General features: G+C 45.3%; 2 protein-coding genes across 2 annotated transcripts in view; one reads left to right on the top strand and one right to left on the bottom strand.

Moving 5' to 3' along the window:
* Nucleotides 1–1,680: 1,680 nt before the first annotated feature.
* On the bottom strand, nucleotides 1,681–19,773 carry SHE (Src homology 2 domain containing E). Its single transcript, XM_082856248.1, has 6 exons — nucleotides 19,135–19,773; nucleotides 16,314–16,440; nucleotides 7,319–7,621; nucleotides 4,864–5,020; nucleotides 4,297–4,416; nucleotides 1,681–2,881 (listed from the first exon to the last, which is right to left on the bottom strand). Exons 1-6 carry the CDS (start codon nucleotides 19,738–19,740, stop codon nucleotides 2,695–2,697), a joined length of 1,500 nt encoding a protein of 499 aa, XP_082712374.1. The 5' UTR covers nucleotides 19,741–19,773; the 3' UTR covers nucleotides 1,681–2,694.
* Nucleotides 19,774–20,751: 978 nt separating this feature from the next.
* TDRD10 (tudor domain containing 10) overlaps nucleotides 20,752–26,513 on the top strand; it is a 54,006-nt gene continuing 48,244 nt past the window's right edge. The window contains exons 1-4 of the mRNA XM_082865602.1: nucleotides 20,752–20,802; nucleotides 24,242–24,270; nucleotides 24,602–24,681; nucleotides 25,694–25,752. Coding sequence (XP_082721728.1) covers nucleotides 24,269–24,270; nucleotides 24,602–24,681; nucleotides 25,694–25,752 — 141 coding nt within the window. The 5' untranslated portion in view covers nucleotides 20,752–20,802; nucleotides 24,242–24,268. The remainder of the gene's footprint in view (nucleotides 20,803–24,241; nucleotides 24,271–24,601; nucleotides 24,682–25,693; nucleotides 25,753–26,513) is intronic.

Here is a 26,513-nt window from a genome sequence, read left to right as displayed (position 1 = left end):
CAGAGCATTTTTTTAAAAGGAGGTGTGATAAAGGGGAAGGAACAGCTGTAGGAAGCTCCATGGATGCTAAAGTTCAAGGCAAATGAGTACACATTTGCTAGAAGACATTATTCTCTCCAGAAAGAATCAGAAAATATTCTGGGAGACTGAATGAATTCTAAAGAATTACGACTACAGGAAAATACTTGTATCAAGACAAAAATGACAAAAAGCACAAGCATTCAGAGCTCAGACAGGAGACATGTCAAGAGGGCTTCAGATCAGCTGGCCCTGGAGGCTTAACAAGGAAGCCATTAGGGAAACCCTGCTGGGCCTAATTGTTTTTAGAACATATGGTACTTTGTGCCACCACCCAGCTGTGAATTCCCTGGCTTTTGTCAGCTTGTGTCACAACCTGAAGAAAATAGTAGCTCACCCCCCTTCTACGAATTTACTATATTTCTTCTTATTATAACCTCCTGTACAATTGTGAAGGAACTGGACCATATATAAACTCCACATCTCCACTTTTAATTATATAAAGAAAACAGCATGACTGTCACAGAAAAACAATATAGAGAAAGCACAATACTGAGCCTATGATAGAAGCTCAATAAATACTTAATGTATCAGGTCTGCTTTCAAAATGTTATTTCATTATTACATTCATCACAGTTGCTGGGTATGGGCCAAAAATCATTTAGTGCACAAAGAAAAAGTTTACAAAGCTTTCAGCATTTATTAAAATTAGGGTGACTGCTATATTTCCTTTGTAGAATACGTTTAAGTAAAAAATAAGGTTTCATTTCTAGAATGTTGAACTGAAAATAAGTTTAACAGAATGAATTATTTGTATATGGAGGATAATAAATATTTGTTTAATGGAATTGGAACTACAAATGCTAAAAATTAAAAAAAAATCTCGTACTAAAGATATAGTACGTAAACCAATACATTAAAAAATTCTATCAGTACTTAAAAAACAGAACGTTCTTGATTAATAAAATCTTTGACATCCAGTGAGGAAAAGTTCCTTTCAAAGTTTTAAAAACAAAGATCACACGACTCTTTGGCTACAATCTTAACTGAATAAAGAAGCGAATATTTACTAATCTCTAAATCATAATAGTAAAATGATAACTAATAACTAGAAGGATATGTTTTCCTAAAAATTAACCGAATCAACATTTCTTTTGTGTATTTAACATTAGTTACAAAAGTTAACTTTTCATTGATGACAGTCAGCACATTTGCATCTGGACCAGTTTCAAGAACCAAATTACAAACCCCAGAATACAGAAACATCTGCTCAGTTGTAATTATAGAGCCACTCACTGTAGCCTTCTCACAGTATGCCATTCCCACAGTTTTTTTTTTTCACAGTAAGTACATTGGCGATACAAGTTCACAATAAATCATAATGGTACTATGAATATTATTTTAATATCTTTAAGCAGTAGTAGATAGAGAAAATGCCAGTCTTTTAAAATATTTTTATACGGTGCCAACCGGTCTGCTTTGTACAGCATGAGAGAAACTTTGCAGGTTTTAGAGACCCAGTTCACACAATCATATCCTAGAGTTTATGTGTGTGTGTGTGTGTGTGTGTATATATATATATATATATATATATATATATATATATATATATATATATATATATGCTGCGTGACTTGTGGGATCTTAGTTCCCCAACCAGGGATTGAACCCCGGGCCGTGGGCAGTGAGATGTGGAGTTCTAACCACTGGACCGCCCGGGAACTCCCTATATATATATATTTTTAAGTTACTCTAAAATACAAAGTGAATCCAATTTTAGGGATACAAATTAAAAATGGCTCCAATAACTAAAATGAGCAAAGGTGAAACAAAATATATCAGAAGTTCTGTATAATTATTCAATAAGAAAACAGCTGTTGAGCTTTGTAAATTTTCAGATTTGTTAAAAATCAGAAATGAAATCTTCGTTGTGTATTTTATTCTGTAATTCAGAATAATGGTAATGCTGCCAATGCTTAATTATGTTGGTGATTCTTAAACCAGAGGCATCTTCCTTCTTATTTATGCTTATATTACTGATTTGCTGAAAAAGTCCACAGAAATTGAGAAAACACAAACTTTCTTAATAATCCTTTTGCCAGACCCTACAGTTGTGAATTTTTATGGGCTCCGGAGCTGAACTAGGACCCTCAAGAGAGAAATATAGCTTTCTCCAAAGTGCCCACTATTTACTTATTTTCCACTGTTCGTGCTTTTCCCCCAAGAAGGGGTCCCGTATTACATGCTCTTTGGGTCCACATGATCATTTTTTGTTGTCTTATGTAAAAGCCAAGTGCATTTTTGTTGGTTTGTCTGGAGACCAGGTATTCCACGGAACAACTAGCACATTTTTGGAGAATCTTAATATTTCTGGACTCCTGACTTACCTTTCCTGAGGGTCACACCCCGAATAGAGCACCCTACTCCAGGACTGGAGGCAACTGGTAAATTATGGTTTCTCATTGTAGAACTACTTAGCAAGGAGAAAAGGGACAGGTCAGTAACCAAGTGTCATGGAATGGATTCAAGGCCGAAGACTTTTGGACTCCTAAATGAAGCGTCCCGCTTCCTCCAAAATATTAGGGTGCAGTCCAGCCTTGTCCCCTGAGATACTGGTTGGGTGCTGATGCCCTCCTAGGTGTGAGAGGCCCCGCTGGGGCTTTTGGTGGCTGAACCTTAGTGCAGCTTGCTGTGCACCGGGTAGAGCAAGGTCATATGTTCTGCCCCCTTGAAAGGCAGCTTCTCGTTGGAATAATAGTGTACCACTTCCGGGATGCTGTCAAAGACAGCACTCGTCTGATTCAGGGTGTACTTGTTGTCTTTGGTCTGAGCCACTATGATGTGGACACATCCTTGACTAGTCCTGGAACAAAACCAAAATTGAGGAGAAGACATGAATGAGTGAGCAGAGGGATCCCTCCCCACTGAAAACAATCTCAGCCAGATCCACAGGCGAACAGGTTCCCATCCATTCCTGGAACTGTGATATTCAAACAGAAATGCAGTCAGCACTCCAGTGAAGCTCTCAGAAGCTTCACAGCCCTCAGCTAAATGTGTAGCATCCCTTGGGTTGTTAATCCTTCATACACACAAGTCATCAGGCACTGGACCAAAAAGAAAAAAAAAAAGGCCAGTCCCTCCTGGCCCCCAAATTGCCAAACTAGTGCTTAAACCCAAGTATGAGACCACGAAGGTGAGGTTTAAACTCACCCTCTTTGTCATGGCTAAAAGGACATGTGTAAGGTTTCCTCCCCAAAGAACACATTAAGAATAATAATAATAATAAAACTGTTTCCTTCCTCCCCCCACGGCCAACCCAATCTGGAAAGACTGTTCCTGGTTGTGTATAATGACAGCTGGCACCGAAGGCTCAAAGATCTAATCCACGAGCACCAGTCTCAGGAACACAGCAAAGCTATTCCTGGTATTGTGTATCTGGTGGCCTATCCCGTTTTCTGAGCCATGCTGCTCCCCCCGACAACCTCTTATCCCCTCCAGTCTGATTGTTTCAGCTGCAGGGGCTCAGCTTCCTCAGGAAGGAAATGCTGTTAGGGCTCTTGACAATGATCCTCCAATATAGCACCACTGAACTCGCAAGAGCAAGGAGAATTTCCATGACACCAGCTCCACCAGGCCTACCAGGCCAAAATGAATGTTCTGTGTACAACTGGGCAGGGGAGTCATTGCAAGGCAGTGTTTCCTTTTTCATCAAAAGAAACTAGTACCAAAATTGCAGCTGGCATTTTGACAATCAAGGGATCGGATTTACTAAAGTCCCAAACACTAGGGAATAAAAGAACCACTGAACTATCCTGTTAGACATTATTTTTTTTATCAAGAATTATTTCTCTGCTGAGAGGACCTACTTTAGATCACGTAATGTAAGGCAGAAAGTGATCAATATACAACAGTAATAAAATAGGACTCTCTTTATCATAAGAGGCATTGGGACATTTACCCAAGACCAACTTGGTATTCTTTTGTTTTTGGCCATGCCACGCGGCTTGCAGGAACTTAGTTCCTCAACCAGGGATTGAACCTGGGGCCACACGTCAGTGAAAGTGCTGAGTCCTAACCACTGGACCGCCAAGGAATTCCCCCAATTTTGCATTCTAATCAGAGCATGTCTTACTCTGTTGTCCAAGCAAATGCATCTTATTTTCTGACAGTACATACCCCTGTGAACCACCTTCAAAGTATAGCTTTTTTGCCTGGTCATCTACCCGTGATAGGAAAGTCTCCTCTCCTGCATCCGGACAGGGAGGCTACGATACTCACTTTAGTGCAATGGAGTACCTACTGGTCCCTGACTCGCTGTTTCGAACCAGGTACCCAGCTTCTTTGCAGGGTTGTAGTCGACTCTCAGCCTCAGCACGGGTGATGGCACCATGATACCAACTGAAAAATGGGGCAGGGGGAGAAACCACGAGCATCAACATACCAGTCCAGACAGGGCATCATTCCATAAAGCATTATTTGAAATGAACTTCTAGTGAAAGCTCAAGAGCTGGACTAGATCCTGCTTCCCATTCAAAATAGACAAAATGAGATGTGGGTAATCCTGGATCACAAAACCTATCAATCACCTAAGAGGGAGTTAACAGGGCTAGTGTCATTTTAAAAGTTTTCACTCTATGCGGAGGAATGGAATTTGAGATCAGGTTCTGGGGATGCAGTGCATTCTCTACTCTGCACAAATGCACTGGGCTTTGAAAATGGGTTTTCACTAAGAAGTCCCACCCAGACAAGTATTGAGCACCAAAAAGAATCATGTAAAATGGTCCAGTGTGCCCCGACCAAGTTCCCGGTCACCGTGTGTTACACGTATCTGTGGAGGAGACTCACGGCTGCTTCTCCAGTGGCAGGGCTGGGTCCACTCTTTCCCCCTCACTGTGGTCAGAGAGGGTTGGCTTCAAGATCTTCTGGGTCCAACTCTTCTGTCGGTGGTGTTGCCGCACTGTCTCCTCCTTGACGGAAGGTCGCTCAGAGCCTTCAAACTGAACTGGAAGGAAGGCTCCATTTAACATCAGAGGCCACTGAGGTGACCCATGTAAACTTCAAAGAAAAGACCTTGTCTGCCTCATCTTAGGAAAGAAGCTTTTCCCCCCTCTTTAATTTGAGCTAAAATACATTGCAAGGGACTTCCCTGGTGATGCAGTGGTTAAGAATCCGCCTGCCGATGCAGGGGACACAGGTTGGAGCCCTGGTCCGGGAAGATCCCACATGCCGTGGAGCAACTAAGCCCTCGTGCCACAACTACTTAGCCTGCGCTCTAGAGCCTGCGAGCCACAACTACTGAGCCCTCGTGCCACAACTACTGGAGTCCACACTCCTAGAGCCCGTGCTCTGCAACAAGAGAAGTCATCGCAATGAGAAACCTGTGCACTGCCATGAAGAGTAGCCCCAGCTCACCACAACTAGAGGAAGTCCGCGTGCAACAACGGAGACCCAACACAACCAAAAATAAATAAATAAAATAAATTAATTTAAAAAAATACTGCAAAAGGCCCTGGGATAGCTGAGCTCCTGCTGTCTTTGATATCTGATCATACTGTTAGCATCCACATGCAGCCACTTTTTCTGCAAGATATTTATTAATGTAGAACAGTTTTAGATTATGAGAGGAAACCATTTTAGTATATTTCAGCATGTTCTTTTTTTTTTTAAAAGATTTTTTCGATGTGGACCATTTTTAAAGTCTTTATTGAATTGTTTATAATATTGCTTCTGTTTTATGTTTTGTTTCTTCTTGGCCATGAGGCATGTAGGAGCTTAGCTCCCCGACCGGGGATTGAACCCGTACCCCCTGCATTGGAAGGGAAGTCTTAACCTCTGGACCACCAGGGAAGTCCCTTCAGCATGCACTTATAAAAAACTCTTCGTTTTGGTATATTTAGAATAAAAGACTAAACAGAGTTACAGGTAATCACTCCCTGCAAGAGTGCATATCATTCTTTGACACCAAATGAAGTTTTCACTATGAAATAATAAAGAGAAAAATCAACTCAGAAAAAAACTACTAATAGTGCCTTAAAGATGCTATGACATCTAGGTTGGATAGAAGATAAAGAGATAAAATGAGCAGCATCTAGCACTGTAGCAGGTGCCCAGCAGAGATTTGTGGAAAACAATTCTAAAATAAGACAAAAACTGATTTGGGGGTGGGGGAGGGAAGCATTGGGAGTTTGGGATTAGCAGATACAAACTATTATATATAGGATAAACAACAAAGTCTTACTGTATAGCACAGGGAACTATATTCAATATCCTGTGATAAACCATAATGGAAAAGAATATGAAAAAGAATATATATATGTATAACTGAATCACTTTGCTGTACAGCAGAAATTAACACAACATTGTAAATCAACTATACTTCAATAAAATTATATAAAAAAAATCAAAGCACACAAACAGAAAACCTGACTCAAATGTTTGCTATCGAACAAACTACCTTTTCTATTCACCCTTTACGCTGACTATACTTTTTGTTTGTTTGGCTGTGTGGCTTAAGGATCTTACTTAGTTCCCTGACTAGGGATCGAACCCGTGCCCCCTGCAGTGGAAACACAGCATCTTAACCACTGGACCGCCAGGGAATTCCCTACACTGACTACACTTTTAATCAAAAACATAGGTTTACTGTTAGAGGGAAAAGATATCCCTAACTTTTAAAATCAAAGGCAAAAGAAATTCGGTGGCCAGGGAGAAGCAGGAGGGAGAATTACCTTTAATAACTATTGACAATCTACTTATCAACTTCCTCTTAAGTTATTCAAAAAAGTTCATACTTGAAGAATTGATTCCTTTAGGAGGATTTTTGACAGGAAAAAAAAAGCTAGCTTCCTCCAGCTTTCCAACCACCTCTCCTCTAATCCATTTGATCCACTACTGGCATCTTATAAACAGGGATTTTAACAGGTTTGAAGAGTAGCACCAAGTAAGAGTTAGAAAAAGCTGCTCTCAATTTGATAGCTTTGGTGGTGATTAGATAAGGTTTTTCAATAGTGACTTAAGGCATTTCCAAAATAGTCGCGTACTGCCAAGATAAAGGAAAATAAAGATACCCAGAAGGATACAGGATACATGCAACATTAAGGGCTCGTCTTCAGTCCTGGTCTTCCAACCATAGCCAAATTCTCGTTTCCCCATATCATCAGATTTCTTGGGAAAAGAGGCTTGCAGTTGAGGAACATAAAGAAAAGAGCCTTGGCTGCAAAGCCCTGGCTGCGGCTGGCGGGGTTTTCCATCAGGGAAGCAGAAAGCAGGAGGGAGCGGGGGGCGCGGACCCAGCCCTCACCCGACAGCGCCCGCACGATCTGCTCCTTCTTCCACTCCCAGGGTTGCTCGTACTCGGCCGCGGGCCTCTCGTCGTCCTGGGGCAGCCGCGCCTTCCGCTCCGGCCCCTCGGCGCGCGGGCCGCCTTCAGCCGCCGGCTCGTAGGGCGTGTCGTACAGCTGCGGCGGCTTTCCCAGCAGCTCCTTGGAGCTCCGTCTCTTGGCCAGCGCCTCGGGCTTCGTGCCGTTCTCCCCTGGCTCACAGGGGCTGTCGAGCAGCTGAAGAGCCTTCACCAGAGGGTCTTTGGAACCTCGTCGTCTGATTTCTGAAAAACACACACCATTCACAATACTGTTGAAGAAAAGGTGTCACGGAAGCCCGGTGATGAACCCAGTTACCACTGCACCCCCCACCGACAGGTCTGTCTGGTTGAAGGTGGCCTAGAACGCCTGGATTGTTCCTTACTGGGCTGATGGCTGCCCAGCTGGGGGAAGGGCCCTACGACTTCTTCCCGCCAGTTGCCTGAGCCAGATAATAGGATCAAGCCAGATAACAGGATCGAGTCCAACGATTAGGGGATCACAGCTGAAGACAGGCCTGCCCCTGGGGCCGCGGCGCGTGCAGTTTGGAGAAGTGGCCTCAAGGCAACCTGCTCCACAACTCCCGGTCCCCCTGTCTCCTCTTGAGTGTGGTTCACCTTCAAAGCGTTTACATCTTGTTAGGAAGCTGTGATCAAAGTATGTTCATAAAAATTGAGTGTTTACTATATTCAAGCACTGGGCCACCACATACACTGAGGTAAGATCTTTATGTGCGTCAGACAGAGTTCTTAACTTCTAGGCGGTTTCGACGTAGTGACATATTCACAAATAATACTTAACGGGCTAACAACGACAGAATAAATAAAAGTAAAAGGAGTTGGGGGAAAAACAACAAAAATAATATCTCAAGAGCTAACATTTAGCCATAGTGTACTATGCATTATGCATTTTTCTAAGTGCACTGTAATTTTCACAACCGCCCTATGAGATAGTTTCTATTAGTTCCCTATATAACAGAAGAGAAAACTGAAGCACAAAGAGTTTAAGGAAATTGCCCAAACCAGTAAGTGCAAAGCCTGGATTCAAAAGCAGGAAGTTGGGCTCTAGAAGCCATACTCTTAGCCACCACACTTGGACTGACTCCAAGTGGAAGAGAAATGGAAGATGCATTGACTTTGATAGAGAAGGTCATTTCCAGTGGAGGAAGCTGCATGAGTGAAGATATGGAGGTGGGAACCAGAAAGGGCTTGTTCCCATCAGGGGGAATCGAGAGAGAAGTTCAAAGGACAGAGGCCAAGAGAGGAGAGGGGTAGCGGGAGAAGAAGCTGGAAAAGTAGGCAGGACAGGCACCAAAGTGCAGAAGTTTGAAAAGCCAGAATTAAAAAGTTTATATTGTGGAGAACCATTGCTAGTTTTTAAACAGGTAATAATAATTATATTTGTGATTTGCTGGAAGATAACTCCAACACAGTGTACAGGATAGAATAAAGGTATGGTCTGAACGGAGGCACAGAAATGGATGCAAAAAACCGGATGCAAATCAACCAACCACCAGCTAACCAGCCGGCCAGCCACAGTGGGAAGGAAGCAGCAGCGTCTGGGGACTGACCAGCTTGGGGCTCAGAGGCCTTGGCAGGTAGAGTCAGCGATGACTAGAGTCTCTGACAACCAGAGCTGGTGATATAGGCCGACAGAAGCATCATGCTGTGGTTCCTCTAAATGCCCATGAGGAAGCCTTCAATCCGTCCACCCGGTCACAATGAAGGAGGACTTTTCTAACACAAACATCTCACCTCATCACTTAACACCCAATAAGTTCTCAAATGTCCACTTACAAAGTGCAAACTGCTCAGCATGGCATGGGACACCTTCTGTGGTCACATCACTGCCTCCCTCTCCAATTTCTTCTCTCAATACCACCCTATCCCTGAACCCCTTAAAATCCAATTCTTTGTTCCAACCAAACGGAACTTCTGAAGTTCCCTGTACACTGCACTGTCTTATACCCACCAGTGTTCTGGTGATCTGCCAATCCTTTGGAGTCTAGCCTAGCATCTCCTCCTCCTTCCTGCCTACCTTCTCCTCCAGTGCCCCATGTCCCCCAGGTGCCACCACTTTGCCAACCCACTCTCACCTTACATCTCTCTCAGTGTGGATGGATTTATTTGTTGATGTGTCTGTATTTCCAATTTGGTGGAGACTGCCAGGCCAGGGACCCCCATGTCTTGTTTGACTTTGTAGGAAACAGTTGTGCTAAATAATGGTTGGATGGATGGATGGGAGGAGCGAGGGAGGGGAAGGAGCTCTAGAACGTCTCCAGGCAGGTGACAGACAGTATGGACCTGGAGCTTGGCAGAGAGATGAAGGTCAGAGGTACATGTCAAGGAGTTACTCACAAATGGATCATTGTTGGTATTGTGAGAATGAAAGCCATCACCAGAGAAAAGGAGGCTGATTGAAAAGGAAAGAGGATCAAAGGCAAAATCTGGGACTTCTTCAGTTAAGGGTGGTTGGAAGAAGAGATGCCACCAAAGAAGACTGAGAGGGAATGGTCAGGTAAGGATGAAGAGGATCAGGAGACTTACAGTGCCATAGAAATGAAGGAAAGTGAGACTTTCTCCAGGCAACTGAAAATGGACATGGTGACACTCTATAGAGAAGGATCACTGACTCCATAAGACTTCTACAACAAGGAAAGGATACATTCTAGGGAAAAGTTATTAAAATCAGGACACTAAAGTCAAAGGGGCAGAATTTATTTGTAGGATGAGGTTCTAATTCTGCTGGATAGGGCCCCTTACTGCAGCTGGCTCCAATCCTATAAAACTACAGTTCTAGTGCATTAGAATCACCTGGGGGAGCTTTAACAAATACTCATGGCTGGGTCCCATCACCACAGGTCCTGACTGAATTGAGCTGGGGTAGAGCCTGGGAGTCAGAGTTGCAAAAGCTCCCCCAGGTGATTCTAATAAGAAGCTAAGCCCGAGAAGCACTCCCACAACACCTGGGTCCTCACAGTCCCCATCCCAGTTCCTCCTGCCCTCCAGAGCTAATCTTATCATTGCTAGCCCCAGCCCAAGGAAAAGGGTCCTCCTACTATCAAAAACTTCCACATCCGAATGTGAGAGTTAGAAGGACTATTCCCCATCCCCAGGCCAGGAAGGTGCCTGGGGTTATTTGAGGTCTCCTGCATCTCTGGTTCAAGCCTCTTGACTTTCAATCGACAGTCTTTTTTCTTCATGGCTTATTCTAGATGGAGTTATGGAAAACAAGAAACAAAAAACTCACTCTGCTCTTGGTTCAATTAAGATAAGCCTGGAATTTATGAAAAAGAACTTTTCTACAGAACTAGGAAAGAGGAAAGAGAAAACACAAAGGAGTTCAAAGGACTAATTTAGAATTTTAAAGTTTCTGATCAAAACCTAAGTTTACCCTCAGACTGGCATAGGCTGGGGAAACCTTTCCTAAGGTCCTTGCTTCAATTCTGTCCCAGTCGAACAAAATAGAAAAAGGCTTGACTCCAACCTTAAGATAGAAGGAGTCCTGCTCACAGGAAATTTCAATGAGTTTGTGTTAAAATGATGTACAGTGATTAGAATCTTGAGTTCTTATTACACATGTACTTGGGTTTTTACTTTTGAGATGAGGCAGCACTTGTATTCCTTCTATTTCATTTTATTAATTTTTTTTTTGGCTGCACTGCGTGGCATATGGGATCCTCGCTCCCCAACCAGGGATTGAACCCGTGCCCCCTGCAGTGGAAGTGCAGATTCTTAACCACTGGACCACCAGGGAAGTCCCAAATATATGATTGTTTCTTTTCTTTATTTTTGGCCACACCACGTGTCTTGTGGGATTTTAGGTGCCCGGACCAGGAATTGAACCCAGGCCCTCCGCAGTGAGAGCGCGGAGCCCTAACCACTGGACCGCCAGGGAATTCAGTATTCCTTCTATTTTAGATAGTCACTGCACACTTAGAGCTCTGGGAAAAACACTGGAAAGTATACAGCTGAGAATGTTCCTTCCCAGGATGATCCTGGAATTGGGCAAAATCTGCAGAGTATGATCATCTTTTTAAACAATGTTTAATTACGGGGAAAAATAGGGCTTGAGCGCAGGGCCTATCTGCCCCTTCAAGGGGAGTAACCTTCCAGTCCCTTCCAGCACCTGGCTGCCCCCAACCTGAGGCGCCATAGAAACAGAAACAATTGCGGGGGCTGCAAGCCGACCCTTCCTGCAGGGAGAATAGCCCCTGACGTGCAGAGCTGGCTCCGAGAGGAAACGAGCCTGAGAAGGAGGAAATGGCTAGAGGAAGCTACGCCCTGGCTCTGCCGATAGAGGCCATTTACCACGGCAGACAACAGAATACAGCCAACGGGCTGCAGATAAACACCCATCTCACCAAGGGCTGAACTGAGGCCTGACCTGCACCAGTTCGTATCTGCAACTGGTTGCCGTGAAACATAATACTGGCCGAAAATTTTCCCTTCTCAATTCCCAGCTCTCACTGTACCTAAGTATGCCATCTATATTTTAAAACATCAGCAGAAGACTAAGACTTTCTCTTGCTAAAATAATTCTAGTTAGCAATTAATATTCCCCTATACTTGTTCAGAATTCTCTTTGAAAATGGAACTCTCTCTCCAGAGTGTCTAAATAATTGTGATATTTTTCACATATGCATGTACTAGGCGTGTTACACCTGCAGCTCAGTGGGGCCTCATCATAATGCAGCAAGAGATGTGTTGGCCCATTTTCACAGGTGAAAAGACTGAGGCTGTGTAGTAGTCAGCAGGGGAGCCATTCACTACTAGCTCCAGAGCCCATGCCTTCTCTATCATATCTTACTTTATGCCTCAAAGATTTCATGTAGAAGGCTAGTTACAATTTCTGTAATGTACATTTTCCCTTAATCCATTCCATGTATTCAAAACATCAAACTTAGAGTCTCATAAGGCTCTATGTTTCTCTTAGAATCAGCAATAGGGATCTTTTACCAATGTTTAAATTTTGATTTAAAATTAATATTTTCCTGTCGAACAAATCTAAATATCTGAACAAAAGCAGATGTAATTCAGAAGTCCTGAAACTTAAGTTTAACAAGCAAAATATAGACAAAGTAAATAAATCAAAAAGTCTTCTATTTCTATTTTTTCCATCATGGATAATTTTTTAAATGGAGACTGAAAAAATGAGGTTCTCCTTTAGATTTGACTATCTACACCAACCAATAAAACCATTTGGAGGCAACAATAAAAATTTAAAAACAATCTGTGACTGGAGCTCGGTAACTAAAACCAAAGGGTGTTGGATGACCTGGTATCCCCCCTCTCCAGCTGCATAACTTGGACAAGTTATTGAATCTTTCTGAACCTTGGTTTCCTAATCTGTAAAACAGAGCCTTCTAACACCCACTACACAGGCTGGTAGGATTTAGTGGGGTAATGTGGCAACTTGGCACCTAGTAGACGCTCGACTTGTGTGATACCAGCTGCAGAAGGAATTATCATGCTGAATGCTGGCTCATCTTAGGGAACTTCTAAAGATCCTCCCAATGCTAACGTTTTAATCTGGTGGCGAAAACTTATCATGCTAAATTAAGTAGAATGTTTCTGCTAATTATTTAGCTAAAATGTTCCTGCAAATCTAACAGAACAACAACAGGTTTAAACTAATATTGCCTTGTACTGACTATCATATCTTTATTAACAATCCTTTGGAGAAATCTAAGTGAGCATTTATTCATAAATTTATAAATCCTTAGCTTTTAAAAGTTAAGAGCAAAGTTTTGGGCAGGGGGGAATCCAGGGAGCCTGGGTCCCCTAAGCCTTGGCCATAGGAAAGTAATAAATGCCTCAATTTCTGTTCCTTCCTCTGTTCCCTGAGGGAGACGGTGATTCTTATTCTCCTCTTCATGGCTAAGTGCTAAGTGACATATTTTCCGCTCTGTTAGGTCTGTTTGCCCCTTGGGTTGTGAGGTCCATAAGGACATGGGTCCTGTGCATCTTGTTGCCTGGATGCCCAGAGCCCAGCACAGGGCCGGGTGCATGGTAAAGAAATGCCTAGGAAATATCTGATGGTTGTTACAAAATACCATCATGAACAGTGTTCTATACATCCAAGATATTGTTGAAATCAGGCATGTTACTTCCACTTCACAGGTATTAAAAAGGCAGTACTGGGAATTCCCTGGTGGTCCAGTGGTTAGGATGCCATGCTCTCACTGCCGAGGGCCTGGGTTCAATCCCTGGTCGGGGAACTAAGATCCCACAAGCTGCGTGGCATGGCCAAAAAACAAAACAAAACAAAACAACACACCCAAAAAGGCAGTACAGAAGTTGGGTGCTCCACAGTTAAATCATATTCTTCAGAACCCTCTCTATCTCCTGCTGAAATAAACAAAATCCCTAACATTTCTCAAGAAATGTGAGACATTTCTGAGCTTGGACTTGACAACCAAGCCCACAGGGAGCAAACTGGACAGAAAAAAGTAAAAGGTTTAAAAAAAAAAAAAAACCCACCCAGCAGCAAATCTTTTATTCCCAGCTTCCGATAAACCCACTTCCTGTTATTCTGTCCAGCTGTGTAACCCATGCGTAGAATAAGAGGTATATTCTCTTATACCTTTGTGATATATATTTTTTATATATATAAAGCACATAAATATATATCACAAAGCACAAAGAAGGTACTTTGTGATATATATTTTAAATGAAGGACTTTTTAAATTCACCAATATTTTTTAAAAGAGCAAAGGAAAAAAAGCTAGTAATTCTTAAATGTTAGTAATTTAAATTTTTAATAAATTTGAATTTATCCTCCAATTGAATACATTAGTTTTGTATTACTAAGTAAATTTATTCAGATAAACTGTTTAAAACAGAGCCTGGAACTTAATAAATGTTCAAATATTAAATGCTAGCTACTACTATTATTACATTTATTTCGTATTGGGCACTTTGACTTTTATTTTTTTAATTTTTAAATTTTATTTATTTATTTTTTGGGGAAAAGCAACAAGTTACATACCAACTTTTGACTTTTAAATACAACTTTCCTTGTGAGTCTGAGTGGAAAGGTGCCTTGCTTATACGTAAAGTTTAAACTTTTTCATACATCATTTCACAGGTCCTGAGGCAGCTTGGTGTAGAAAGCAGACCACCCAGTCTGGAGTGGGAAGATCTGGGTTCCAATTCCTGCTCTGTCTCTTGAAGAGTCTTATGAACATAGGAGAGTCAGAATCTCTCTGATCTTATTTTCTACCCTGTAACAAGGGGGTAGTATGAGGGTCCCCTAGTTTCAGGGTTTTGTGGTGGTTATATGGGGGAAGAAAAAGACATTCACTTTTAAAAAGCAAAGCACTTTCCCTATTATCAGTGTGGCTCCACAAAAACAAAAAACCTGAGATAATATAAACTACTTACTCCAATTAAAGAGAAAGAGAGGAATAAAACCCGAAGGACAAAGAAAGGTGAATCAAAACAAAACATTAATTGTTTGCTTTTTTAGAAAATCTTTTCCCTCAGTTTTATGTAAAAGAAAATCTTTCCTCCTATTCCTTTCAAGCCTCTGATATTTTTTAAAATTCTGACTAAGTTCATTTTCACTTCCTTTCATTCACAGATTTCATTAGAGGTCACAGTCCAGTGACCTTCAGGGTCACAGCCTGGTCAGGGTACACCCTTCCCAAATGTGATGCCTTATCTCTGTAAGCAGAGAGCAGGAAACAGAGCAGTGCTTTCCTGCTGCAGCTCAGTCTCACTCTGAAGCCTGTCTTGACCCTTCCAGGGTGCTGCAGTTACTCTCATGCTCAACTCTTCTGAGACTATGCTTATGGAGCCTGAGCTTACAGCTTTTCCATCTGTTTTTAAACAGAAGAGACAAAGTCTTTAATGTGTGACCAATTATTCCTTTCCCAGGCGTGAAACCCACGATGTTCAAACAAGGCTCCCTTGAGTCAGCACTTAGAAACTGCATTTTTTCATTACAGATTAAAGAATGTTTTAAGGAAAATTAGGTGAATAGATAACTTACTCTAAAATTGCACAAATAAATCTAAATCATTAGTTTTTAAAGTATTGTTTACACCAACTTAAGAGAATTATGAATAAAAGGGAAAAGTGTGACACAAAAAATGACAGTGATTGCTCAACTCACAAGTTGGAATTATTCCAACTTGAAAAGTTACAAGAGTAGTCAACTTTGGTTTTAGGAGGTTTGCCTTGAGTGGTTTGGCTCATGTCAGTGATTAATACTCATTCCTTAGTAATTAAAGTTTTTTCCTCCAATATCGTAAAGTTTGTTGAGAAATCAATCTTCTACTATAAAACAGAGGATCACATCATGTCTGCAACTTTTTTTTTTTTGCGGTACGCAGGCCTCTCACTGTTGTGGCCTCTCCCGTTGCGGAGCACAGGCTCCGGACGAGCAGGCTCAGCGGCCATGGCTCACAGGCCCGGCCGCTCCGCGGCATGTGGGATCTTCCCGGACCGGGGCATGAACCCGTGTCCCCTGCATCGGCAGGCGGACTCTCAACCACTGCGCCACCAGGGAAGCCCTCTGCAACTTTTAACAACTTAAAGTACTTTAAGTATGTGTTAGTCCCTTGGTACAGATTTATGACTCCCATTATGGATGTCAAAGCTTTGAAAGTGGCTAAAAAGTGTATTTAAATAATCTTAAAACTGAAGATCACATTCTGAGCAGATCTGCAAATTCACAAGTGTCATTTTGCATAGAATTAGAAAAACTTTAAAGACTCCCACAAGTTCTAAAACTGAAGGACAGAAAACCATTAGGGATGTTAACCAGATATTTTGACTTTAGTTTTGAGTCTAATTTCTGTTTCTTCCACTCAGCAGGATCTGGTATAGTCCCTTCTCCCCTCTTCCCAAAATACACACTGGTGATTATTTTTACTACGTTCTGAGTGAGTGTGAGATTTCAGTCTGTATAAAGCAGCTCCTGGTTACAAACCTGTTATCATTTGCTGTGCATCATAGGGTTCCATGTATCCATCATTCTCCCCTACTCTTTCTGCATCCCTTTGGCCTTTCGTCCGTTTAGCATCATAAGGGTCAGCATAGTCTTCTAAAATGATGACCTGTAAAAGAACCAGACAGGGGAGTTGCTAAGGACTGTCATACACCAGAGTGACAATGGTATCAAAAAGACTGCTAAAAAACCTGCAGACCCAAAAAGAGGTCAAAATTTCCAACCAGTTCTGAAGAGCTTTTGCACTTGATTACACTGTTATCCACCCAGTTGGACAAACATCTGGTTTATTTTGGTAGTATAATTGATTGGCAACAATCCATCTAAATTCTCCTGCTTATCCCCAAGGCTCTTTTCACCTCCCTCTCTCTCCCCAAGCAATAAGGCATTTGCTGGTTAAAGTGTAGCAGGGGTGGATGGCAGAAGGTGGAAGATGTCTATGGCTTTAGAGCACAAAAAAATGAACTGGTCTACTACATTTTCCATGATTTTGTTTTTTTTAATGCCAACCAGTTGAGCAATATAGTCATGGTTAAGTCAGCCCATCACCCACTGATACTGAACACCCACCAGCACTGGCTAGGCACTGAGAGGGAATAAAATAAGACCAAGACTTACTTTTTGTCCTCAAGGAATTTGTAACAGCTCTAAAGAGGCAGGCTTCATAATAAGAAGCCTAAGAAATAGGTCAGAGCTGAAGAGTATTGTGGGAGTTCTAGGTTCAATAATTTATAGGCAGACTGATTCTCATAGACTACGATCAGATAGAGTTTTGATCCGTATTTGCTACAGAAAGCATCCATCCTTCCAAAAATAGAAAAGTGCCTGGGAAGGTGGTGTGAGTGCAATAGTTCTGTTCTGCAGCAGCTGGGTGACAATGTGGGCGCTCAGGGAGCCTGAGCTTGACAGGTGCTTCTCAGGGAGGAAGAGTCTTATGGGGAAAAAAGATATATTCATTTTTAAAGCACAGCACTTTCCCTATTGTCAATGTGGCTCCACAAATAAACAGCTAGGATAGTATAGATAAACTACTTATTCCAGTTAAAGAGAAAGAGAGGAATAAAAACCAAAGGTGAATCAAAATGAAGGGAGGAAGCCCCAGGCCTTGGTACAATCTCTGATTACATACTCCAAAGAGTTCACGGAGAAGCACCACTGGAGCTGGCAGAAGAATCCAGCTAAACAGGGAGAAGTGAGGAGGAGGGGACAGCCTGGATGAGAGTCCTCTTCCTGGGAGGAGATGGCCTAAGAAACTTTAGACATCTAGAAGCGACGACCAATAACCAGGCAATCACTGCAGAGGACTGTGATTACCATTCACTCCCTCACTCCATTCTTCTTGCCTGAACATGTGTACTGCAACCCCAAGGTACAGCGAGGAACACGAAGCATGATACTCAGTGCTTGGCTGCAAGGTGCTTATGATCTAGTTAAACACGTGGAGAGACCACTGACTAATGTCTGGACGAGCTGATCATCTTTCCATGGCTCTCCTGGCAGTGTCTGGCAGGGGGGTAGGTACGCTGTAAATACTTGTGGACAGAATAAGTGGAGGAATGAATAGAAGTGTCAATGCAGACACACGTGGTATGTGCTACCACTCCTGACTCCATCTGGGTGGGCCACATGTTTGAAGACTGGGCAAGAGAAAATTAAAGTTCTCATGACAGGGAAGTGATCGCCTGGGCTGGAGTCTGAAAGCTGGGTGTAAGCTCTTCTCTCTCTCCTTCACACGGAACAGCAGACTTAAAAACAAACGAACAGGGACTCCCCTGGTGGTCCAGGGGTAAAGATTCCACCTTACAATGCAGGGGACAGGGTTTCCATCACTGGTCGGGGAACTAAGATCCCATGTGCAGGGCTACTGAGCTCTCGCGCCTCAAACTACAGAGCCCACGTGCTCTAGAGCCTGCGCACCACAACTAGAGAAGAGAAAACCTCCTGCACGCCACAACTAGAGAGAAGCCTGAGCACTGCAACTAAGACCCAACGCAGCCAAAAAAAATAAGAAACAAACAAAACCCCAACTCATCTCTGTAAGAATGATTGGGTCTCTTCACATGTTCACACTCCTTTTCTTAACTGTCTCACATTGGACAGCACCCAGAAAACCTCCAGTGTGTAAGAAGCAGGAAACACCTTCTGTCCTGATCTGTAATTTCCCTTCAGGGCATTTCCTTGTCCTATTCTGTAGCCTCCGCAGTCCTTAGAGCCCTGTGCCCCTTATCCTATATGGCTCCTGCACAGTGAATGTTCATGGGATGAATGAAAGAGGGCTGTAATCTTGTGCTGCTAGTGAAGGGCTGAGAAACCCTTTACTGGGTTGAAGTGCAAAGAACGATGGCACTTCCAAAAAGCAGAGAAGGGGGGCAGCTGAAATCAGTACTTAAAACAGTTTAGAGGTTACCATTCCTTATGCTCAAGAAGGATAAAATTTACACACAAATCTAGCTTTGCAATTCCCCTGGATTTCTAAATTAAAATAAACCACATCTACAAGGGGATCACATTTAACAAAGCACCCAACTGTCTCATTCACTTATTCTTCTAAACTGATAACAAAATTAAATGGGAAGTACATTTCTGCCAAGTTCCCCAACGCCAGAATGAGAATTTTTCAAGATTAAAAAAAACAAAATCTATTTTAAATGGTCACTTAGGAGTCAAATGTTAGAGGGGGTAAATACATCCTCACCTTCTCTGAGGTATAAAGAACCCTAGAGTTTAGCGGGTTCACGATGCTCCCTTCCCACTGCTCCGCTTCAGTAGGGGAGAGGTGGTCCAAGGGAGGTTGTATTCTTACCGTGTCTTGCTGCTTAATAATCTTGCCCTTGTCCAGTTCGGGTCCCAGGGAGGAAGGCGAAGAGGACGCGGAGGAAGAGCTGCTGTTGCTACTGCTGCTGCTACTACTGCTGCTGGGGTAGTTGCTCTTCCCATTCTTCTCCTGAGTATCCACCTTGATGAGCCTGTTGATGTAGGTGCTGCAGCCTGAGCTCTTGGCCGCGCCCCGGTGGGGCTCCTCCTCGGTGGCCCGGGAGTTCTTGCGGCCCTTGCCCGCGGCGGCCTGAATCAGACCCTGCAGGCTGTCTCGGGATAGTCGGCTATCCTTGGGGGGGCCGACCCCGGCCCGGCTGCTCCCCAGCTCGGCCGCCGAGTTCTTTCGGCCCTTGCCCGGGGCGGGCCCCGCGCCGCCCGCCTCCGAGTTCTTGCGCAATTTGCCGCCTCCCCCGCCGCCGGGCTTGGCCCGCTCCGACACTGTCTTCAGGTTCAGGGGGAACTCCTTGAACCACTTGGCCGCCATGAGGGGGGCCCGGCCGGCGCGGCTCAGGAGCGTCGTGGCCGCGGAGCAGGCGAGCGAGGAGGCCCAGCTTAGACACGGAGAAGCGCCAGGGGCCGGGGGCCACTGCATTCCCCGGGGCTGGGGCGCTAGAGGCCGCGGCGAGGCCCCGCGACGGCTGCTCCGCTCGTCCCGGGCCGGCCGTCGCCTACACCCCGCAGGGTGGGGCCCCTATGGCCCGGGGAGGGGTGTTCGGGGCGCCGAGCGGGCGGGCGCGAGCCGCCGCTCCGGACACGGACGGCGACAGGCACGACGCACTGGGGCCCCGCCCGAGCTCGTCTTCAGCGCCTGCACGGCCGGGGGCTCCGCGGGTCTCCGGGGGCGGCGGGCGCCGGGGGCTTCCCCTGCGTTTTCCTCCCGAAGTGGGAGAGGCCGGGCCCACGGAAGCCCGGGGACAGCCCTGCCCACACTCCCGGGGACCAGGGGAGACGAAGCGGAGGCGGCGGGAGTGTCCCCGGCGCCGCGACGGACGGTGGACCGCCAGCGGGCAGCCCGCCCTCTCCCCGCGCCCCTCCCCTCCGAGGCTGGCGCCTCCCCGCCCGCCACCTCCCGCCCAGATCCGGGGGCGCCGGGGTCAGTGCCTCTGCAGAGGCGGGTCCGGGGTGCATGTTTGGGGGAAGGTAGCAGCAGCTCTACGTGCTGACCGGTTGCGCCCGCGTGGTTAGGGCCCCCCACGTTTTGTGTAAGCAGCTCCCCATCTGCACTGAGCCGGCCTCGGCCAGGCGCTGCCTTCAAACGCAGCCCAAGTGCTCCACGTGCACCTCTCCGACCCAGGATGGGAGCCCCTCCACTCCTAAAAGAGCTAGGCGCGCGCCGCTGTCACTCGCTCCACTCTCTCTGCAAGCATATTTTGGGGGTGTGTGTGAGGGGAAGGTGTCTATTAAAAGCGGGAGCAGGGCCCGCGGACGCTTGCTCCCGAGCCGGTGCAGTTACCGTCCTAGCGAGCACTGCTGGCGCGGCGCAGCGAGCACGCAGGTCTTCCCGCCCGGCCGGGCTGCAGCCTCCCGGGGATTGGCTGCGGAGGGGCGGCCCCGCCCCGTGCCCCGCGGGCGTCGGAGGAGTAGAAGCGCGCAGGAAGAAGGAGCTAAGTCTCAGCGTCTGGGCTGCAGGCTGGATGTACCTGGCAGGGGGAAGGTACAGCTTTTTGGTTCCCGGCCCCGGGCTGCCGGGCGGACGGTGGCGGGGACCTGGGCGTTGGGAGGCATTTGTGGAAACTGCACCTCTCATTTCCCCTCCATGGTGGCGGGGCGCGTGTTACCCCTCGGAGCTTGTCGCTTGCTCTCGCCAGGTGCGTCTGCAGAACTAATTTTTAGTGGGGTTGGTGGGTGGGAGTGGATACCAGACTGAATTTAAAAACTTTAAATTTAAAAACTTTTAGCTTAAAAAACTAAACGTGCTGTTGAGGCTAACGCAATACGTTCCAAATCCAATACAAGCCAGGGGGACTGAATGATCCTGGCCACTCATTGGCTTCATTTGTGTGGGCGTTGGTTTGTGAGGTGGAGTGGCAAAAGAAATGCTTGCTTATTCCAGCCATTCTTGAAAATGTGCCTTACCTTTAAAAAAAAAAAAACTTTATTGAGATATAATTTGCACACCATAAAATTCACCTGTTTTAGGTGTACAATTAAAAGGTATTTAGTATATTTACAGTGCAGCCATCACCACAATGTAATTTTAGAACATTTCCCTGTTTAGAGCCTTTGGGGCGCCAAAAGGAAACCTTGTTAGCAGTCACTCCTCATTCCCCGCCGCCCCACCCCCCGCCCCCAGACCTAGGCGGCCACCAGTCTACTTTCTGTCTCTACAGATTTGTCTAGTCTGCACTTTTCATATAAGTGGAATCATACAATATGTGGCCCTTTGTGTGTGGTTTCTTACTGTAGCATCATGTTTTTGAGATTCATCCATGTTGTGGCATTTATCAATATTTTAGTCCACGTATATTGCCAGATAATATTCCATTCTTTGGGTATACATTTTATTTATCTGTTCATCTGTCAATTGATGATCATTTGAGTTGTTTCTTGTTTTTTTAAATTTAATTTGTTTTTGGCAGCGTTGGGTCTTCGTTGCTGCATGTGGGCTTTCTTTAGTTTCTTTCTTTAGTTGCGGCCGGGGCCACTCTTCCTTGCGGTGCGCGGGCTTCTCATTGCAGTGGCTTCTCTTGCTGCGGAGCACGGGCCTTAGGTGTGTGAGCTTCAGTAGTTGCAGCACGCAGGCTCAGTAGTTGTGGCACAAGGACTTAGTTGCTCCGTGGCAGGCATGTGGGATCTTCCCCGACCAGGGATCGAACCCGTGTCCCCTGCATTGGCAGGCAGATTCTTTAACCATTGCGTCACCAGGGAAGTCCCTGAGTTGTTTTTCTTTTGGATATTGTGAACAATGCTGCTGTGAATATTTGTGAACAAGTTTTTGGTGGACATCAATTTTAATTTATCTTGAGTAGATACCCAGGAGTGGAATTGCTGGGTCATATGGAATTCTCTTTAACTTTTTGAGAGACTGCCAAACTGTGTCCCAAACGGCACCACTTTACGTTCCCACCAGCAATATGAGGGTTCCCATTTCTCCACATCCCAACACTTATTGTCTGTCTTTTAAATTATAGCCCTCCTAGTGGATGTGATGTATCATTGTGGCTTTGATTTGCATTTCCTTAATGGCTAAATACGTTGAGAATCTTTTTCATGTGCTTATTGGACATTTGTTTATCTTTGGAGAAATGTCTATCAGGTGATTTGTCCACTTTTAATTGGTTTATTTGCATTATTATTATTATTTTGGCTACGCCGGACTGCATGCAGGATGGTTTCTCTGACCAGGGATCGAACCCAGGCCTCTGCAGTGAAAGCACCGAATCCTAACCACTAGACCACCAGGGAACTCCCTATTTGCCTTATTATTGAGTTGTAAGAGTTCTTTATATACTCTTTTTGTCTTTTTTTTTTTTAATAAATGTATCTATTTTTGGCTGCGTTGGGTCTTCATTGCTGCACGTGGGCTTTCTCTAGTTGCAGCAAGCAGGGGCTACTCTTCGTCGTGGTGCAGTCTTATCATTGCGGTGGCTTCTCTTGTTGTGGAGCACGGGCTCTAGGCGCCAGGGCTTCAGTAGTTGGGGCTCGCAGGCTCTAAAGCGCAGGCTCAGTAGTTGTGGCGCACGGGCTTAGTTGCTCCATGGCATGTGGAATCTTCCCGGACCTGGGCTCGAACCCGTGTTCCCCGTGTTGGCAGGCGGATTCTTAACCACTGCGCCACCAGGGAAGTCCTACTCTTTGTCTTTTTAAAAACACAAATAAGACACTTTTCCAGACCAAGCAATAGAGTGGAAGCTCATGACTTTTGAGTCATATGGTTTGAATTCAAAAAACAGGCTTCTCTATTTATGAGCATAAATTAAGTGATCTTTGACAGACTACCAGATTATGGTCTCTGAGCCTCCAGGACTTCATCTGTACAGTGGGGTAATAATGGCAAGTTCTGAGAGTTTCCATGAGGATTAAATGAGACAATGTACATTAGCTGTTTAGTTAGCATAGCACCTGGCAGGCCCTTAAAGGCATCTTTGAAAGATTTATGCTGGGCCCTTGCTTGGAGGTGTTGGTGCCCTCCCTGTTCCAGAAGCCCATAGGTTTTTCCAGGGATTACCAGGAAATTGGGAGTAACAGCCATAGCCTGATTCTGCCCATAAACCTCTCTATTTTTATTCATCAATACTTAAGCCTTTTAATTATCTTAACCACTGTTAGTTCTATTTAAATTTAGTTGCAACTAAAGCGGTTTCCTCCTGCAGCTGGGAACAATTTAGAGGACAGCGTTACTACTTTCTTTTAAAATTTAATGTTTTAATTTTTGCTTCTCCCGAAGTAAAGAAAAAAATTCCTTTAAAATGACTTTGACAGCCTTCTTACCTGCAGGAAAAGAACCAAGGGCTGATCTGTCATGCCTCTGCAATGAAGCCTCCATGAAAACCCAAAAGTATGGGTTCTGAGAGCTTCCGGGTTGTTGAACACAGTAGAGATTTGGGGACAGTGACGCACCTAGAGAGCATGGAAGCTCTGTGCCCTTTCCCTGTACCTTGCCCCATGCATCTCTCCCATCTGGCTGTTCCTGAGTTATATACTTTTTAAATAAATGGCAATCTAGTAAGGAAAATGTTTCTCTGAGATGTGAGCCACTCTGGCAAAGTGATGGGACCCAAGGAGGGGTCGTGCGAACCTCCAGTCTCTAGGTGGTCAGTCAGAAGCACAGGTGACTGGCGGCTGAAGCGGGGCAGTCCTGTGGGACTGAGCCCTTAACCTGTGGAATCTGATGCTATCTCCTGGGTAGACAGTGGCAGAACTGAGTTGCATTGTAGGACACCCAGCAGGTGTCTGGAGCAGTGCTTGGTGGTGTGGTAAAACTGCTCCCCCCCTACATCGGAATTGGTGACCAGAACCCTTAATAGGTTCTGGGGATTAAGATACGGACCGCTTTGCTGGGGGGCATGATTCTGCCTGCCGCAGTACCTATTCAGTAATGTGATGCTGAATGATCCTGGCATTCCTCTAACTGTGGCTGGCTGGCTTTGCAGGAGATCCTTTTGGAAAGAAACTGCAGCATGTAAGTTGTTTCCTTTTGCTGATAAACAAGCCTCCTTCCACCCCACAGCCTTCTGTTCCTTCTCCTCCTGCCTCCCAATGCCCAGAGCTTAGGAGTCAACCCCAGCATTTCTCGCCTGTTGATTTTGACACTAAATGTGCTGTAACAATTAGCGATTAAAAAGGTCCAGTGGAGGGCTTCGTACTTGGAACCCGAGTCTGGAGGGAGGAAGGGAAACCCTCTGTCAAGAAGCGGGTATGGAGGCTTCTGCCGGGCCCTGCTTGTTATGCCCAAACTCCTTCTGTTGGAGTTTGCCCTCGGGAGGTGCAATGCTAAGACCTGTGTTTGACAGGTCCTGGAGCAGCAGTGACTTCGGACCCTCTGCTGAAGTATTTGGGAAGAATGGAGTGTTGGAGGAACAGAAATTTCCAAGTGAGTTAGCTTGGGGGTTTGCTTGGTGCTGGGACGCTCAGTCTGTAACCTGGATCCTAATTAATCTACTCAGTTTCTCTTCAAGCATGAAACCTGAGATCCTGCTCTTGCTCCAGTCACCACGTTTCCTTTCATGTGAGGGATGCATCCCTCTGCCACACACTGTGCAGACCCTCAGGCGCTGTTGCGCTGGCTGCTCCTAACCCCATACTTCTCTTTAATCCTTATCTCCTCCCATTTCACCCTCCACCATCTCCAAAGTGATCTTTCTGCAACCTAGCCGTGTTGATGTCACCTCTCTGATTAAACCCTTCACCTCCTTCTCACAGCCAGTGGACTCTGCTGAGACTGCTGTGGGCAGCAGTCAGCAATTTCAGCAGTTGGCCTGGCCTGCCTTCTTCCTTCTGCTCTCGCCACTCACCCACCTGCAGCGTTGCGTCTAGCTATTCCCGACTCCAGGCAGCCTCCCAGACGCGCGCCTTTTCGCATCTCCATGCCTTTGCGTGTGCCCTGCCCTCTGCCTGGATTCCCTTCTGCCTCCCTCCTGCATTAACCCCCACTTCCTTCCCTCCTTCAGCTGAATGTTAACTTTGAAATACTACCCACTTTGGTCCTGAAACTACATAATACCCCATTGGAAGCGCTGGATTCCTGGTGTGCTGATGACTCACTGTCCTCCCACCCCCCAGAGAGTACACTCCTGCCTTGAAGGCAGTGATATCCAAGGCCAACACTTAACACTGGACCACTCCCATAACCCTGATAAGTGTCTGCTGACCGATTGAGTGCTGTATAACCCTTCACTGATCACGGGGGGGGGGGGGGGGGGGGGGGGGGGGGGTGGGGTGGGGGTGGGGGGGGGTGGGGGGGGGTGGGGTGGGGGGGGATGTTTGTAGGGGACTGTGTGTGTATGTTTTAACCTTGAGGAAAATGTGTCACTTATCACATGTTCTAACTCCTCTGAATCCTCTAGCCTTACACCTGCCTTCTTTTTGGCTATTTTTCTTCTTAGGATTCAAGAAAAGAGAGACACAGGTGTACATTGGCAATCTCCCGCTGGATATCTCTGAGGTATGCTTCACTCTCTGTGAACGGTTGCTTCTTATCTTCTTTGGTCTCCCCCATATGACTTAAACCTGCCAGTAACAGTTTTACCAGTTTTAAAAGGTATTTTAGAGCTACGAATGTGCAAGCAGTCGCTGGTTGGTGACTGCGCTGACCAGCTCACAGCCAATTCACGGTTTGCCTTGGACTTCCCACTTTTAGTGTGGAGCATCCTGCATCCAACCATCCATGTAAACCTGGATGGGCGGTCACCCTCCTTATCGCTGTGAATGGAGGGGCAGCGGTGAGGCAGCTTCCCTTTAGGAAGGGGGCCTTGTGAGGGTTCAATTGCCGATCCTTTGGTCATAGGGAGCAGTGGGGTCTCGGCCAAGAAACTACACTCATTTCACTTTGAAATGAACCAGTTCAGTCAGTTGGCTGTGTACTTAGGGAGTAGAATATAAACAACCATATTTGACCCCCGGAATCTTCCTGTCTATTTGGGGAGGCCAGACCACCAAACCTGAAATAATTATAGAACAACATAAGTACTTAAAATTTGTAATAAGTGCATTTGAAGTATAGATGAGAGAATGGAAGTGTAATCTACCGATTTGAAGCATCCCCTGCCTTTTAAATTTTTTTGGAGCATTTAAAAATTTGCGAGTAACGCAGAATAATGTGCCTGAGGCTCACTCAGCACGCTAAAAGATAACCCGGTCCTTGCGCTCAAGCTCAGTCTTAGATGAAGGATGAGAGAAACTAACTTTTGTGGAGCCCCTGCTGCA

The sequence above is a fragment of the Leucopleurus acutus genome (assembly GCF_964270905.1).
Source record: "Leucopleurus acutus genome assembly, chromosome: 2".
In the NCBI taxonomy this organism is placed as follows: Eukaryota; Metazoa; Chordata; class Mammalia; order Artiodactyla; family Delphinidae; genus Leucopleurus; species Leucopleurus acutus.
This window is presented reverse-complemented; position numbering and strand designations above follow the sequence as displayed.

Coding starts and splice junctions, on each gene's coding strand:
- SHE (XM_082856248.1), bottom strand. CDS start 19,740: ATGCAGTGGCCCCCGGCCCCTGGCGCTTCTCCGTGTCTAAGCTGGGCC. Junction 5,021..7,318: donor GATCGTGCGGGCGCTGTCGG/GTGAGGGCTGGG, acceptor CCTTCCTTCCAG/TTCAGTTTGAAGGCTCTGAG. Junction 4,417..4,863: donor CTGCCACTGGAGAAGCAGCC/GTGAGTCTCCTC, acceptor CCCATTTTTCAG/TTGGTATCATGGTGCCATCA.